General features: G+C 46.6%; 1 protein-coding gene across 1 annotated transcript in view; it reads left to right on the top strand.

Annotated features, from left to right (window-relative positions):
- The window catches only part of LOC127583868 (A-kinase anchor protein 13-like), a 407,302-nt gene that overhangs the window by 361,576 nt on the left and 31,177 nt on the right, over positions 1 to 14,549 (top strand). The window contains 6 exon segments of the mRNA XM_052040262.1: positions 1,957 to 2,082; positions 2,188 to 2,305; positions 3,086 to 3,334; positions 5,139 to 5,215; positions 12,131 to 12,312; positions 13,351 to 13,433. Of these exon segments, the coding sequence (XP_051896222.1) occupies positions 1,957 to 2,082; positions 2,188 to 2,305; positions 3,086 to 3,334; positions 5,139 to 5,215; positions 12,131 to 12,312; positions 13,351 to 13,433 (835 nt within the window).

Here is a 14,549-nt window from a genome sequence, read left to right as displayed (position 1 = left end):
CCTACATTAATCTCATTTTATTCTCCCACAGTCTCATCATCCCACCCCAGGTTCTGCCACTCACTTACACACTGGGGGTAATTCACAGGGCCAATTAACCTACTAAACTTGAAAATGAGTGCAAATTTTAATTCAAGAGCCACACAGCACGAAGCAACACAGCTAGATATCTCCTTCTCACCTCTGCTCTTATCTCCCACTCCCTGCTCCTGCATTTCTGAGACTGTTTGAATTGAACCTCGTACTGTTGTGGTCTTACCAGCTCATCAGTGGCAGCAGGCATTTAAACTTCATATGAAGCTCAGAGCATGTAGCCCTCCAACACAAAAGCATTGTGATTTATAAGTGTGCCATATACCCAAAGGATGTTGATGTTTTTTTAAAAAAGCACTTGTTTCAAGCTGGAGATCTGTATCTTTTCTTTAATTGATAGAGGCATGCGTCAAAGATGGGTAAATGTGACTGAGGAGAATGCTGCATTTATAGAATTAGTTTGAAGGTCAGAATGACCTACTCCTGTTCCGTGAGGTTTAATCCTCTCTGCCTTTTGTGTCTCTTCCCCTGTGCTCACCGCTGCCCCACTCCAGTTTCTTCTTTGTTGAAAGTGCGTTTGTAACAGCTGAGCTGATCAAATGGTCGCCCTCCAGTACCTAGAGCAAGTTTCCTGTCCTTTGTTATGACAGCATAGTATCATGTTTGTAACCAGAGGCTCTGGAGAGGGTACAAAAGAGGTTTACCAAGATGCTGCCAGGATTAGAAGTTATGAGCTATTTTTCTCTGGAGCGTCAGTGGCTGAGGGAGACCTGATAGATGTTTGTAAAATTATGGGAGGCATAGATAGGGTAGACAGCCAGAATCTTTTTCACAGGGTAGAAGTTCAGACAATCTTAGGTTCCAATCCCACTCATAACACTTCAGAACTAAATCAAGATTAACCTTCATATTGCAGTGCTGAGGGAAAGGTGCACTGTTGCAGTCTGCAATTTCCGATGAGGAACAAAATTAAAGCTTCTCTATTCTCAGTTGAATTCCATGAAATTATTTCAGAGAAGAACTGGGGCAGTCTCTCCAAAGTTCTGGCCCAACGTTTATCTTTCTAGGAACATCACAGAAACAGATTATTGAGTTACACACTACAGAAACAGGCTTTTCAGCCCAAATCATCTATGCTGACCAAGATTTCTACCTAAGCTAGTCCCATTTGCCTGTGTGTGACCCATATACTCTAAACCTTTCCTATTCACACACCTGTCTAATTGTAGCCATCTCTAACGCTTCCTCTGGCAGCTCGTTCCATATACCCACCACCCTCTCCGTGGGGGAAGAAGTTGCCCCTCGGGTCCTTCTTAAATCTTTCCGATCTCACCTTTTACCTATGCTCTCTATTGTAAACTCCCTTACCCTGGGAAAAATACTGACTATTCATTGTGTCTATCTCCCTCGTGATTCTATAGACCTCTATAAGGTCACCCGTTAGCCTCCAGTGCTCCAAGGGAAAAGTTCCAGCCTACCCAGCCTCTCCTAGATCAAGCCCAGCAGTCCTGGTAACATCCTCGTGAATCTTTCCTACACCCTTTCCAGTTTAATCACATCCTTCCTATAGCCGGGTGACCAAAACTGCGCACAATACTCCAAGCGTAGTCTCACCAATGACTTGTACAGTTGTAACTTGACGTCCCAACTCGTACTCAGTGCCCTGACCGATGAAGGCAAGTGTGCCAAATACCTCCTTCACCACTCTGCCATTATTTGGTCGTCATTATATCGCTGTTTGTGGATGCATGCTAAGTGTAAAATGATTGCTTTTCCCACGTTAGAACCAACTCTGTGAAGCACTTGGGCTGTCAGTTTTTTATGTAATCTCAATTAGATGTTGCTTTAGTCCCTGTTAACTTAATTCTAAAAAGGGGCCAGCCTTTATCCTTCCTAACCTTAACCTGATGTTTTATCTGACAGTTCTCTGGACCCAGTGCCGAGCGATTGAAGAAGACCTATGGAAAATTCTGTGGCCAGCACAATGATGCGGTGAACTTTTACAAGGAATTGTTAGCGAGAGAGAAGAAATTCCAGGCGTTTGTCCGGGTGTGTGCAAGTTCCACTCAGCCGACGAGCAGACTGTAAAGAAACTGTGTTTGAAATCTACCTCTTTGGATCATTGCTCTAAAATGTCTCATTTTATCTTTCCAGAAAAAAATGTCTAGTTCCATAGTTCGAAGATTAGGGATCCAGGAATGTATATTACTGGTTACTCAAAGGATTACCAAGTATCCAGTGATTGTCCAGAGAATTATTCATCTTACCAAAGGTAAAGAGCTAGTCATACAGCACAGAAATAGAACAACCCACCATGTCCATTGTGACCATCCAGTACTAATCTACACTCATCCCATTTACCAGCACTTGGTCCATAGCCTCGTAAGTGTTGGTGATCCAAATGCTTATCTAGATGTTGTAGGAGTAGACCACCCCCTCAGGCAGTCTGTTCCAGGTTCCAACTACCATCTGGGTGAAAAAAATTCCTCCTCAGAACCCCTCTAAATCTCCTGCCCCTAGCCCTAAACTTGTGTCCTCTAGTGTCCATAGTAGACACCTCTGCTATGGGGAACAGTTACCAACTGTCTATCCTGTCTCTGTCCTTCATAATATTGTATGTGTCTATCAGGTCCCCCCTCAGCCTCCTCTGCTCGAAGGAAAACAAACCCAGCCCGTTCAATCTCTCCTCAGAATTGAACTGTGCCACCCCAGTCAACATCCTGGTGAACCTCCTCTGCACCTTATCCAGTTGGTGGCTATGTCTTTTTTTTGCTGGAATTGTGGCAACTTACAGCATGGCAGATGCCTATATGACCCACCTTATCAATGCCAGATGTAATGGTGCTGTTTAGGCTAACCCTGCTTCTCAGCACTTGATCCAAAGCCCTGCTGATTACAGTACAAATTACTTTCAAAAAGTCAAGAGGGTTTCTGTGTGGCAGGTTCCAGTCCCCTCACTGCTCTTTGGGTGAGAAACTGCTTGTGTGTTTCAGATTAAGATGTCTTATTTTTTGCAGTAATAGTTCACTCTGACCCCATGCCAATTTTGCAGAAACCGAAGAAGATTACACTGACCTCACTAAAGCACTGGTGATGATTAAGGAGGTGATCGCAGCAGTGGATCACAAGGTAAATGAATGTGAGAAGAAAACCAGACTCCAGGAGATCCACAGCAGGACTGAGACCAAAGCCATCATGAGGCTGAAGAGCGGCCAGATGTTTGCAAAGGAAGACTTGATACGAAGAAAGCTGATACACGATGGACCTGTTACATTGAAAGCAGCAGCTGGAAGATTAAAGGGTACAGCATCTGCTCCATTCCGTAAATGAAGAGAGTATCCAGTGGGTGTTGGTTGGGTTACACTAAGGCCCATGGCTAGTGGCAGTATCTTGTTTGAGGACCACACTCTGTAATGCTACTTAGAAGATTACTCCTCCCATATCCCAGTGAGCGAGGTGTGAATTCAGCTTGATCCTACCAAGTGCTTGGAGGATGCATCAGGGGTCTCCATAAGTTTCACTTGCTCTGCAGTAGCTTGGGAAATGTCACTCTTTTGACAGGAGCAGACTGTTGGTCTGCAAGCCAGGCAGGCACAGTTGTGTAGCAGTTAGCATAACGCTATTGCAGCACCAGCGACCCGGGTTCAATTCCTGCCGCTGTCTGTAAGGAGTTTGTACTTTCTCCCTGTGTCTGTGTGGGTTTCCTCCGGGTGCTCCGGTTTCCTCGCACATTCCAAAGACGTACAGGTTAGGAAGTTGTGGGAATGCTATGTTGGCGCCAGAAGCGTGGCGACACTTGCGGGCTGCCCCCAAAACACTCTACGCAAAACATGTATTTCACTGTGTGTTTCGATGTACATGTGACTAATAAAGATATCTTATCTTAACGGCCCAATGATCACCTTGGCAACTTCATAATTTTAAGAACCCAAGATCTCTCATGTTAGAATCCCTTCATGAAGCTCATCATAGCTTCTTGTCAATCATCATCGGTCTCATAATTTTACTAACCTTAAATTCCTTGTGGTTTGGTAACTATGTGCCAACATGATATCCTGCCCATCTCAAGCAAACATATATGTGACTTTCCTGGTGGTTTAATGTTGAGATCTGTAACAGGTTTCTACATTCCTGGTTCAGGATAATAACTGCATATGTTGGAGAGCACAGCCCTATGATTCCTCTTCCCTTAAGTTTATCTCTCCCAAGATTTGCTTTATTCACTGTACATACAAGGATTTTCAAATGAAGCTGGTGTGCGTGCATATTGGTTTATTATTGTCTCAGGTCCTGAGATACCGTGAAAAGCTTTTGTCTTGTGTGCCATCTGGACAGATCATGTCATAATTACATCGAGGTAGTTAAAAGAAACAGAATGCAGAATATGGTGTTGCGGTTACAGAGAAAGTACAGTGCAGGCAGACAAATAAAGTGCAAGGGCCACAGTGAGGTAGATTGGGAGATCAAGAGTTCATCTTTTAGCATATGAGAGGTCCATTCAAGAGTCTGACAACAGTGGGATAGAAGCTGAGTCTGGTGGTTCATGCTCTCAGGCTTTGGTATCTTCTGTCCAATGGAAGAGGGGAGAAGAGAGAATGACCAGGGTGGGAGGAGTCCTTGATTACGTTGGCTGCTTTCCCGAGGCAACGGGAAGTGTAGACACAGTCAATGGAGGGGAGGCTGGTTTGCGTGATTGACTGGGCTACATCTACAACTCTGCAATTCCTTGCAGTCTTGAGCAGAGCAGTTGCCATACGAAGCTGCGATGCATCCGAATAGGATCCTTTCTCTGGTGCATCTGTAAAAATCGGTGAGGGTCATCAGGGGCAAGCTGAATTTCCTCAGCCTCCTGAGGAAGTAGAGGCATTAGTGTGCTTTTTTTTGGCCAGAGTGTCCACATGGCTGGACCAGAAAAAATTGTTGGTGATATTTACACCTAGGGCCTTGAAGCTTTCAACCATCTTCACCTCAGCACAGACAGGGGCATGTACTTAGCCTAATATTCACAGAACTGATGGCAGTTAAAGTGACACTAAAGGTTGTGCTGGTGAGAATGACTCTGCTTGCACTCACTGTGTGTTAATCATTTGCTTCTCACCTTTCAGAAGTCCAGGCTGTGCTGCTGTCTGATATGCTTGTGTTTCTTCAAGAGAAGGATCAGAAGTATACTTTTGCTTCACTGGTAAGAAAATTTAATCAATAACTTTCCTTCGTCATTTTCTGCTTCACATCACTGCTCTGTTACTGGTTACATACTAAAGCCCTTTCAGGATATCTTGAAGCTTTTAGCGAATGAGACGTATGTGAAGTGCAGTCACTGTTGTAGGACAGGAAGCACAGCCAATCTGTGCCTGAACAACTCCCACAGGCAAGCTGAGGATAACCATCCAATCTGTTTTTCTAAGGATAATTGAGGGATAAATGGTGGCTGGGGAACAGCCTCTCTCCATAACTCAGTCCCTCGAGTCCTGATAACATCCTCGTAAATCTCCTCTGCACTCTTTCCGGCTTAATGGCATCTTTCCTATAGCAGGGTGACCAAAATTGAACAGAATATTCCAAATCCAGTCTCACCAACGTCTTGTACATGGATTCTTGGTTTAACCTTATCACAGAGAGAGCACCTCTCGTGCAGAACTCCCTGAAGTACTGCACTAAACTGTTTCAGTTTGTGTGTTCAATTCTTGGAGTGGGAGCTGAAACAACACAATCTTCTGAGTCAGTTTGAAGAGCGATATCCTTGAGTCATAACTGACATCACAACCAGTGGGTATCAACCACACATAATGTCTGCATTTTAACTCAAAGAAGGAAGAAGCTGTAACCAGCTTTAGTTTACCCAGTTTAATTTGGAGTTTTGTGCTTGTATTTTTAAATGGTTGTGTGCTTGAAATTCACAAGAAGATGTTTTGCTAATGCAATACTAAATGATTTGTTGCAAGTTGTTCAAAAGAGCAGGGGTAGGCTAATCAACCTCCTCGGACTCTTCTACCAATCAATGAGATCAAGACCGATTCAAATGAAGGGTTAAACAGAGGTCACTTCTGTCTGTTGAGCTGGCTGTTGATGTTGTAACAGGAAGTCAGTAGAGCTGGTATAGTGAGAAAATGAGATCATACTGGACTTGCTCAGCTGAGTGAAATTGAAATAAATAGAAAGGAAGTCTAGAAGTGGAGTATGGCCTTAACTTGTGTTTCAGGCTGGAGTATTGATTAGATCCCTTCTTTAGTGAGTAAACTTACTGCCACACTTGTATATGTCAGTTTTTACTTGGAAAAGAAGCCGTATGTTTACACAGCTACGCATTGCATGAAAAGAAAGCCAGGAATTTGATTACTTTTGAGTAACTTCTACATGTTAGTAATAGCAAAATCGAGCTATTCGTGATCTCTGCTGTAGAAAGGCAGGAATGGTAGGTCTGGTGCTTGGTTCAGTCCCTTCCCAGGAAAACTGTCATATTTTGCACGCTGGAGTTTGCAATATCCAGTAAATACTCTGTGACTGAAAGCTCCAGGTCAAAGATGAGACTACACAGGAAATGAATCAAAGAAACTATTTACTTGGTAGGACATGGTAGACTTGACTCCCAGCTAAGGAACAGCACTTGTTAGGAGCTAGTTCATACAACTATATTTAAACACCAGCGTTTAAATGAACTCGTTTCTACAAGTGTTTCCTCTCTCTTTCCACTTTTAGGATTGTTCTTTCTTATCAGTCTTGTGTGCTATTGATGCCCTTCATTACAAGACTGTGGAGGTGCAGTTACCGTATTGAGTGATTTTTGTGTATTTTCTGACTTATGGACAAGATCGACTTACAGATGTCTATAAAGATGGAGCCAGTTTGTCACCTGTACTGCTGTCTCTCAGAACAACACTGGAGCTGCAGCTTGGATTTCACTCAAAGCATTAGTGGTGGCTGACACAGTGACCAACTGCAATTAGTACCTTGGCAGGATCAGATTCAGGTTTATTATCACTGACTTGTATCTCACCCCTTCTCTTCCCCCTCCCTATCTATTCCCCACCTCCTTCCCTTTATTCCATGGTCTACTGTCCTCTCCTACTGGATCCCTCCTTTGCCTCTTCTCCCTATCACCTCTCAGCTTCTTTACATCTTGCCACCCCCCTCCCCCCACCCACCTACCTTCCCCTCTCTCACCTGGACTCACCTATCGCCTGCCAGCCTGCGCGCGCCGCCCCCCCCCCCCCCCCGACCTTCTTATTCTGGCTTCTGCCCTCTTCCTTTCCAGTCCTGATGAAGGGTCTCGACCCGAAACGTTGACTGTTTCTTTCCCTCCATAGATGCTGTTTGACCTGCCGAGTTCTTCCAGCATTTTGTGTGTGTTGATCCAGACTCCAGCATCTGCAGAATCTCTTGTGTCTCCTGTGTGACATGAAATTTGCTGTTCTGCAACAGGAATATAGTGCAAAGACGTAAAATTACTATAAATTACAAAACAAATAGTGCAACAAGAAGGAGTAACCATGAACATTACCTCATTATTCCTCTTTGTCGCACTATTTATTTATTTTTGTAATTTACAGTAATTTTATGTCTTTGCACTGTACTGCTGCCGCAGAACAACAAATTTCATGTCATAAGTCAGTGATAATAAACCTGATTCTGATTCTACCAAGCTGCCAAATGTAGTTGGTCACGATAGTGGGCAGCACGGTAGTGTAGCAGTTAGCCTAATGCTATTACAGCGCCAGTGACCCAGGTTTAATTCCCGTGCTGTCTACAAGGAGTTTGTACGTTCTCCCCGTGTCTGCGTGGGTTTCCTCCGGGTGCTCCGGTTTCCTCCCATATATTCCAAAGATGTAGAGGTTAGGAATTGTGGGCACTTGATATCGTGGCGACACTTGCGGGCTGCCCCCCAGCATAGTCTCAGTAATGAAAAAAGATGCATTTCACCATGTTTCGATGTACATGTGACTAATAAATAAATATCTCAATAAATATCTATTGGCCATCACACCCTTAATGCCTTGAGCACTAAAATCCAAGCTGCAGCTCTGGTTTCATGCTGAGAGATTGTGGTACAGACTGACCCAGGTAACAAACCAGTTCCATTTTTACAGGCATCCATAAGTCAGAAAACACCCATCACTTGATTCAGTAATCGCACCTCCACAGTATTGTAATGAATGGCATCAAAAGCACAAAAGACTGATAAGAAAGAACTGACTAAAAGTGGAGAGAGAGATAGAGAGAGAAAAAGAGTTTGCAGGAATGAACGTTTGTACGTATGTCAAACTTTTGAATTTAATAATATAATGGGAGCTCGATCGTGTGTACAGGTGTCCATAAGTTAGATGTTCCTAACCTGAGGACAACCTGTACTGCCCGAGGCTTTGTCTTTCAGATGAGATGTGAAACCTAGTCTCTACCTCCCGCTTCAGATGGGGGTGGGGAGTTCCTGGTATTATTTTCAGGAAGGACAAGGGATTTCACCACCATGTCCTGGCCGATGTTTAACCCTCCGTCAACATCAAGAAATGATCTGATCAGAGTCACGGTGGGACTGTGTTGGGCAATTTGATCACCCTCTCCTGAGGCTGTGAAAAGAATCAGAATCAGATTTATTATCACTGACTTGTATGAAGTGAAATTTGTTGTTCTGCGGCAACAGTGCATTGCAAAGACATAAAGTTACTATAAATTCCAAAACTAAATAGTGCAAAAAAAGGAATAATGAGGTAGTGTTCATGAACCATTCAGAAATCTGATGGTGGAGGGGAAGAACAACAGAAATGCCCGTCTCGTTCTTTTCCGTAAAAATCCTGTTCAATGTCATACATCACTCTTACCCCACAGTGACTGGTGACATTTACCATCTCTGCTGAAACATGGTTGCTGTTGCTCATGGAGTTGTAGTACACTGGGGGCAAAAGAAAAGCACAAATCCCAGTCTGCTGGAAGCAAAGGAGTTTGTCCTACGATCCTTGAATTCCATGCAGCAACCAAAACTGTTGTGCATGCAGAAGTAGTGTGTAGGTCAACGTTTGAGCTGCAACCTGCTAGAATTCCTGTCTGCCAAGCACGTGCATGTAAATCGTCGAGTCTGCAAGCAGTTCCTATTTGTTGCGAAGTGCGGCATTACTGCCTCAGAGTGACAATGTAAACTAAACAGAAAATGTTATCCAGTTTTCTCTTTTTGGAAATGCTGTGGCTTATTCAGCCCCACTGGTTTAGACTGAGTTGTCAACAGAATGGATTTGTGTATGTTATTCTCTCAGTGACCGAATGTAAGGTGTGATTTCAAAGCTGTAATTGTTTGGGTTTGGGCCGCAGGACGTGGAAAACAACAGTGTTGAGTGTGCGAGGAACAAGGCTGGGACCGAGGGAGTAGGCCCCACTGCCAGCTCACCTCTCCTCTGAAACACGACTCTTGTATTGGGTTATTACCTCTGGTAACGCTGCTCAAAAACCCTCCTTTTGCAGCAATTGCCAAGAAGCCTGGAGTGAATTTATCAAAGCAAACCCCAATTTCCTGCAGTTGCTGCTGATGCGTTACCATAGCGACCGCACTTCCTGTAGCTTTCGGTGGGCGGTTTGCAATTGTCTGCACTATAAGGTAACACGGACAACCAGGTGATTGTTCTGTGATGGGGACCTCCCAGCCAAGTGTCGGTGCCGTTGCCCAAATGATCCACTTTGCTCAGGCAGTCCCCAAGATGATCTCATTTTTTCCATTAAGAAGTGCGTGGGAAAGTTGCAGCTTCTGTGATCTCAGCACAGGATGTGCTGCAGAAGGTGCTATTTATCAGAGGGCTGCACACCACTCACCACAGCTCTTCCTGCACCAACACTGCTACAGGACGGTTTGACTTTCTTGCACCTGACGATTGGCTCCAATTAACCTGCATCCTGTGAGGAATTCTGGCAACACTGGGCGCACCAGCTCAGCTAATACTGTCCCATCAGCCCAGGAGAGGGTATTTATTGCCACTTCCATTACCCTGTCAACCTTCCCTGTCAGCAACCGACTACCAGACTTGTCTGCTCACAGGACCTGGTCATCACAGAGCCTCCCACCCTCCACCTCTCCCCCCTCCCACCTCCCACTCCCCCCCCTCCACCTTCCACCTCCCACCTCCCCCACCCTCCACCTCCCCCCCCACCTCCCCTCCCTCCACCTCCACCTCCCACCCCCACCCTCCCCTCCCCCCCCCACCCCCCTCCACCTTCCACCTCCCACCTCCTCCACCCTCCCCCTTCCCCTTCCCACCTCCCCCTTTCCCTCCACCTTCCACCTCCCACCTCTCCCCACCCTCCCCCTCCCCTTCCCACCCCCCTCCCTCCACCTTCCACCTCCCACCTCTCCCCACCCTCCCCTCCCCCTTCCACCCCCCCCCCCTCCACCTTCCACCTCCCACCTCTCCCCACCCTCCCCCCCCTTCCCCCCCCCCTCCCACCTCCCCCTTCCCTCCACCCTCCACCTCCCACCTTCCCCCCCCCCCCCCCCCCCCCCCCCCCCCCCCCTCCCCTCTCCCCACCTCCCCCTCCCCCACCTCCCCCCCTTCCCCTCCCACCCTTCCCCCTCCCCTCCCCTTCCCACCTTCCCCTCCCCTCCACCTTCCACCTCCCACCTCTCCCCACCCTCCCCCCCCTTCCCACCTTCCTCCCCCTCCACCTTCCACTCCCACCTCTCCCCACCTTACCCCTCCCCTTCCCACCTTCCCCTCCCCTCCACCTTCCACCTCCCACCTCCCCCACCTTCCCTCCCCACCTTCCACCTCCCACCTCTCCCCACCCTCCCCCCCTTCCCACCTCCCACCCCCCCTTTCCCTCCACCTTCACCTCCACCTCCCCACCCTCCCCTCCCCTTCCCACCTTCCCCTTCCCTCCACCTTCCACCTCCCACCTCTCCCCACCCTCCCCCTCCCCTTCCCATCTCCCCTTTCCCTCCACCTTCCACCTCCCACCTCTCCCCACCCTCCCCTCCCACCTCCCACCCTCCCCCTTCTCACCTCTCCCCACCCTCCCCCTTCTCACCTCTCCCCACCCTCCCCCTTCCCACCTCTCCCCACCCTCCCCATTCCCACCTCCCCCTTTCCCTCCACCTTCCACCTCCCACCTCACCCCACCCTCCACCTCCCATTACCTTTACTCTGCCAACCTTCCCCAATAAGTAATCAACCACAAGATGGTCACCAGAAAGTCCCCACCCTTCCCCCACTTCCAAACTCCTCTCCCCCCCACTTCCAAACTCCCCTCCCCTTCCATCCCTTCCCATCCCTCTCTCCCTTCCAACCCCTGCTCACCCTTCTGACCCCTCCCCTCCCCCCTTCTCTCTCCTACCTCCTTCTCAGAATTCTTAGAATCAGATTTATAATCACAGACTTGTATGACTTGAAATTTGTTGTCTTGCAGCAGCAGTGCAGTGCAAACACATAAAATTACTGTAAATTACAAAAGTAAATAGTGCACGTAAAAAGGAATAACATGGTCGTGTTCATGGGTTCATGGACTGTTTAGAAATCCGATGGCGGAGGGGAAGAAGCTGTTCCTGAATCATTGAGTGTAGGTCTTCCGGGTAGTAACAAGAGGAGGGCATGTCCTGGATGGTGAGGGTCCTTAATGACGGATGCCACCTTCTAGAGGCACCACCTCTTGAAGATGTCCTCGGCAGGGAGGGTTGTGCCCATGATGGAGCTGGCTGAGTCCGCAAACCTCTGCGGCTTCTTGCGATCCTCTGCATTGCAGCCTCCCTACCAGGCTGTGATGCAACTAGTCAGAATGCTCCTCCCTCCTTCCGTCTCTTCCTTCCTCCCTCCCCCGTCACCCCCCCCCCCCCACCGATCAGGTTTTACTCTCTCTCTACATTCCCATCAACTCTCCGCCATCCAGATTCTACCACTCACCTATACTCTGGGAGCAATTTACAGTGGACAATTAACCTACCAACCAGCATGATTTGGGATGTGGAGAACGTGCAAATTCCACAGAGACAGCATCGGAAGTCAGGATTGAACCCGGTCACTGGAGCTGTGTGGCAGCGTCACTATCAGCTGCCCCACTGTGCTGCCCTCTCTCTCAATTTCTGTTGCTGCACCCATTGATGTGCGTCATTTCCTCTTTCGTGCTCTAGGACCAGAAGTCGACTGTGATACCACTGCAAAAGCTCATTGTACGTGAGGTAGCTCATGAGGAAAAGGGGTTGTTTCTCATCAGTGCCGCAGCCCAGGAGCCAGAGATGTACGAGGTGCGAGCGAGCTCCAAAGAAGAGAGGACTAACTGGATACAGATCATTCAGCAGACCGCAGACACCATGTAAGTGCTTCAGGCGAGGTGTCTGAGATGGACCCATCAGAGATTTAAGTAAACAGCTGCCTCCCTGCTTTCACTCCAGATCAATATCTTTCCTCCTCCTTTAAAAATCTGAGCAGCTTTTCAAAGGGAAATTTAGTCCAAGTGACATCTCCTGGTGCTGGGAAAGAGTTCTTTAATTTTGTAAGAATACCCTCATCCACAAAAAAGGTTGAGTTCTTGGAATTATACCCACGGAGCTGAAATTTCATCCACGGACAATAGTTGGCTATGCCTGTTATTGTCCTCTTGTTGGTCATTGCTTTGAAGAATGACGTCCATTAACACCTGCATTTATTTCTCTGCCAGCGTTTCCAGAATTGATGAGGCAAATAAATTATACATTTGTGTAGTTCCTGGATTTCAGTTTCCTTCAGCTTTGTCTGCTGAGACTGGGATAGCTGCCATTGGTTCTCCATCTCATATGGGTAAGAGAACATGCTGACAGTTTCTCAGTGAATGCACAGTGGGTGAGGCTGCTTCCCAGGAGCACACATCCAGTGTCAATGGGACAACTGCCAAGATAACGCACGTCACCAAGCAGGATGCTGCCCGGCACCTTTTGTTTCTAATGGTCCTTGCCAGTGATTTATCTTGTATCAGGAAGGAATTTTGAATGGTGCCCAACCTTTCAAGATTTCCTGTCAGAGATGAAAGGACAGTACCAAGGGTGTGTTGTTTCTATATTGGGATTGTTCTCCAGTGCTTCCCTATTCAATTTGATCAATGTGTTCATTTCATTCATCATAAAATGACATGGAGACAGTCCAGATGAAAGGTCTCGACCAGAAACATTGACTGTCCATTTCCCTCCATAAATGCTGCTTGACCCGCTGAGTTCCTCCAACATTTTGTGTTGTATAAAATGATGTGGGCCCATTTAATCTTCACTTCTTCTCCAAGCCCTTTCTTGGTTTTCTTCCTCCATCTCCCCTGAATAAAATCTAACAGGGCTGTGGTCATCTCTAACACCTGAATCCTCTATTCTGCCTCTTCCTGTAGGGCACAGGACGAAGATGAAGGAATCCCAAGCGAGTCAGAGGAAGACCGACGGCAGTTGGAGAGCAGAGCCAAAGAGCTGAAAGGTAAAGCTGTCAGTTTATGAGTCTTGGAAGACAGAAAAGTATAAACACAGGTTTCAGACTCCAAGGAGTGGGATCTTGGCTTGAGTTGGTGTGTTTGAAAAGCAATGCAAAACCTGTTAATGTTTGGATATCTTGAGAAACTATAATTGACAATTGTGCAGAGAGTAGGCTTCAGTTTTAAAAAAAAAGATTCTTGTTGTTTTTTTTTCTTTTAGAAGTTGTTGAGATACCTCATTTCATGATTACTGAAAACCTCTGCTTCCTACGTGAGTTATCAGTTGTTTATTGAGATAAAGTTTGCCCCCTCTCCCATTGAAAGGGAAGAAGGTTCTATTTTTATTTCCAGTATTTTTTCATGATTTGCACAGGGGAAGGTTCCAAGATAAAGGTTATGCTGAAGTCTTTTTTCCCAGGGCAGGGGAGTCTAGAACAAGAGGGCATGGGTTTAAGGGAAGAGGGGACAAATTTAAAGGAGATATGAGGGGTAAGCTTCTCATGCAGACGGTGATGGTTACCTGGGATGAACTGGGAGAGGCAGATACAATTACAATGTTTAAAAGGCATTGGGATAGGTACTGGAAATGAAAGGCAGAGAGGGATACAGGCCTAATGCAGGAAAATGGGATTAGTGTCGATAGGCATGAGTGTCAGCATGGATAGGTAGGCCAAAAGGGTCCATTTCTCTGCTGTACAATCCTACGATTCTAATCCCTCTCCGTGACTGGCCTGTGAACTTTGACAGCAGATTGCCTTATTGAGAGGGACAATAAAAATGCTTTGTATTTATTTCACACCTTTAAACTGAGAAAACAGCCTAACACAGCAGTGGTTGTCAAGCAAAATCGGCCCTCAGAGACAGAGATTATTTTATATTCTGTCATTTAGAATTGGTGTTAGGGGTCATCCTAACTCAAAGTTTATGAGCAACTGATGCATTCAGTTATTAGGTGAACTTTTCTTGCCACCACTTCATTTTTATAGCAGCAATGTACACCCTGAGATTTACTGAAGTCTGACCAGGGATCTGAGCCAAAGCCATCCTCAATAGTTGTCATCACAGGCAAGGAGCACAGAATGATGATCTCTTTGTTCTTGGAGCACTGCAAGCAACTATTC

The sequence above is a fragment of the Pristis pectinata genome, chromosome 28 (genome assembly GCF_009764475.1).
Source record: "Pristis pectinata isolate sPriPec2 chromosome 28, sPriPec2.1.pri, whole genome shotgun sequence".
Classification (NCBI taxonomy): domain Eukaryota; kingdom Metazoa; phylum Chordata; class Chondrichthyes; order Rhinopristiformes; family Pristidae; genus Pristis; species Pristis pectinata.
The sequence above is the reverse complement of the archived record's forward strand: the minus strand, read 5'-3'. Positions and strand labels throughout refer to the sequence as shown.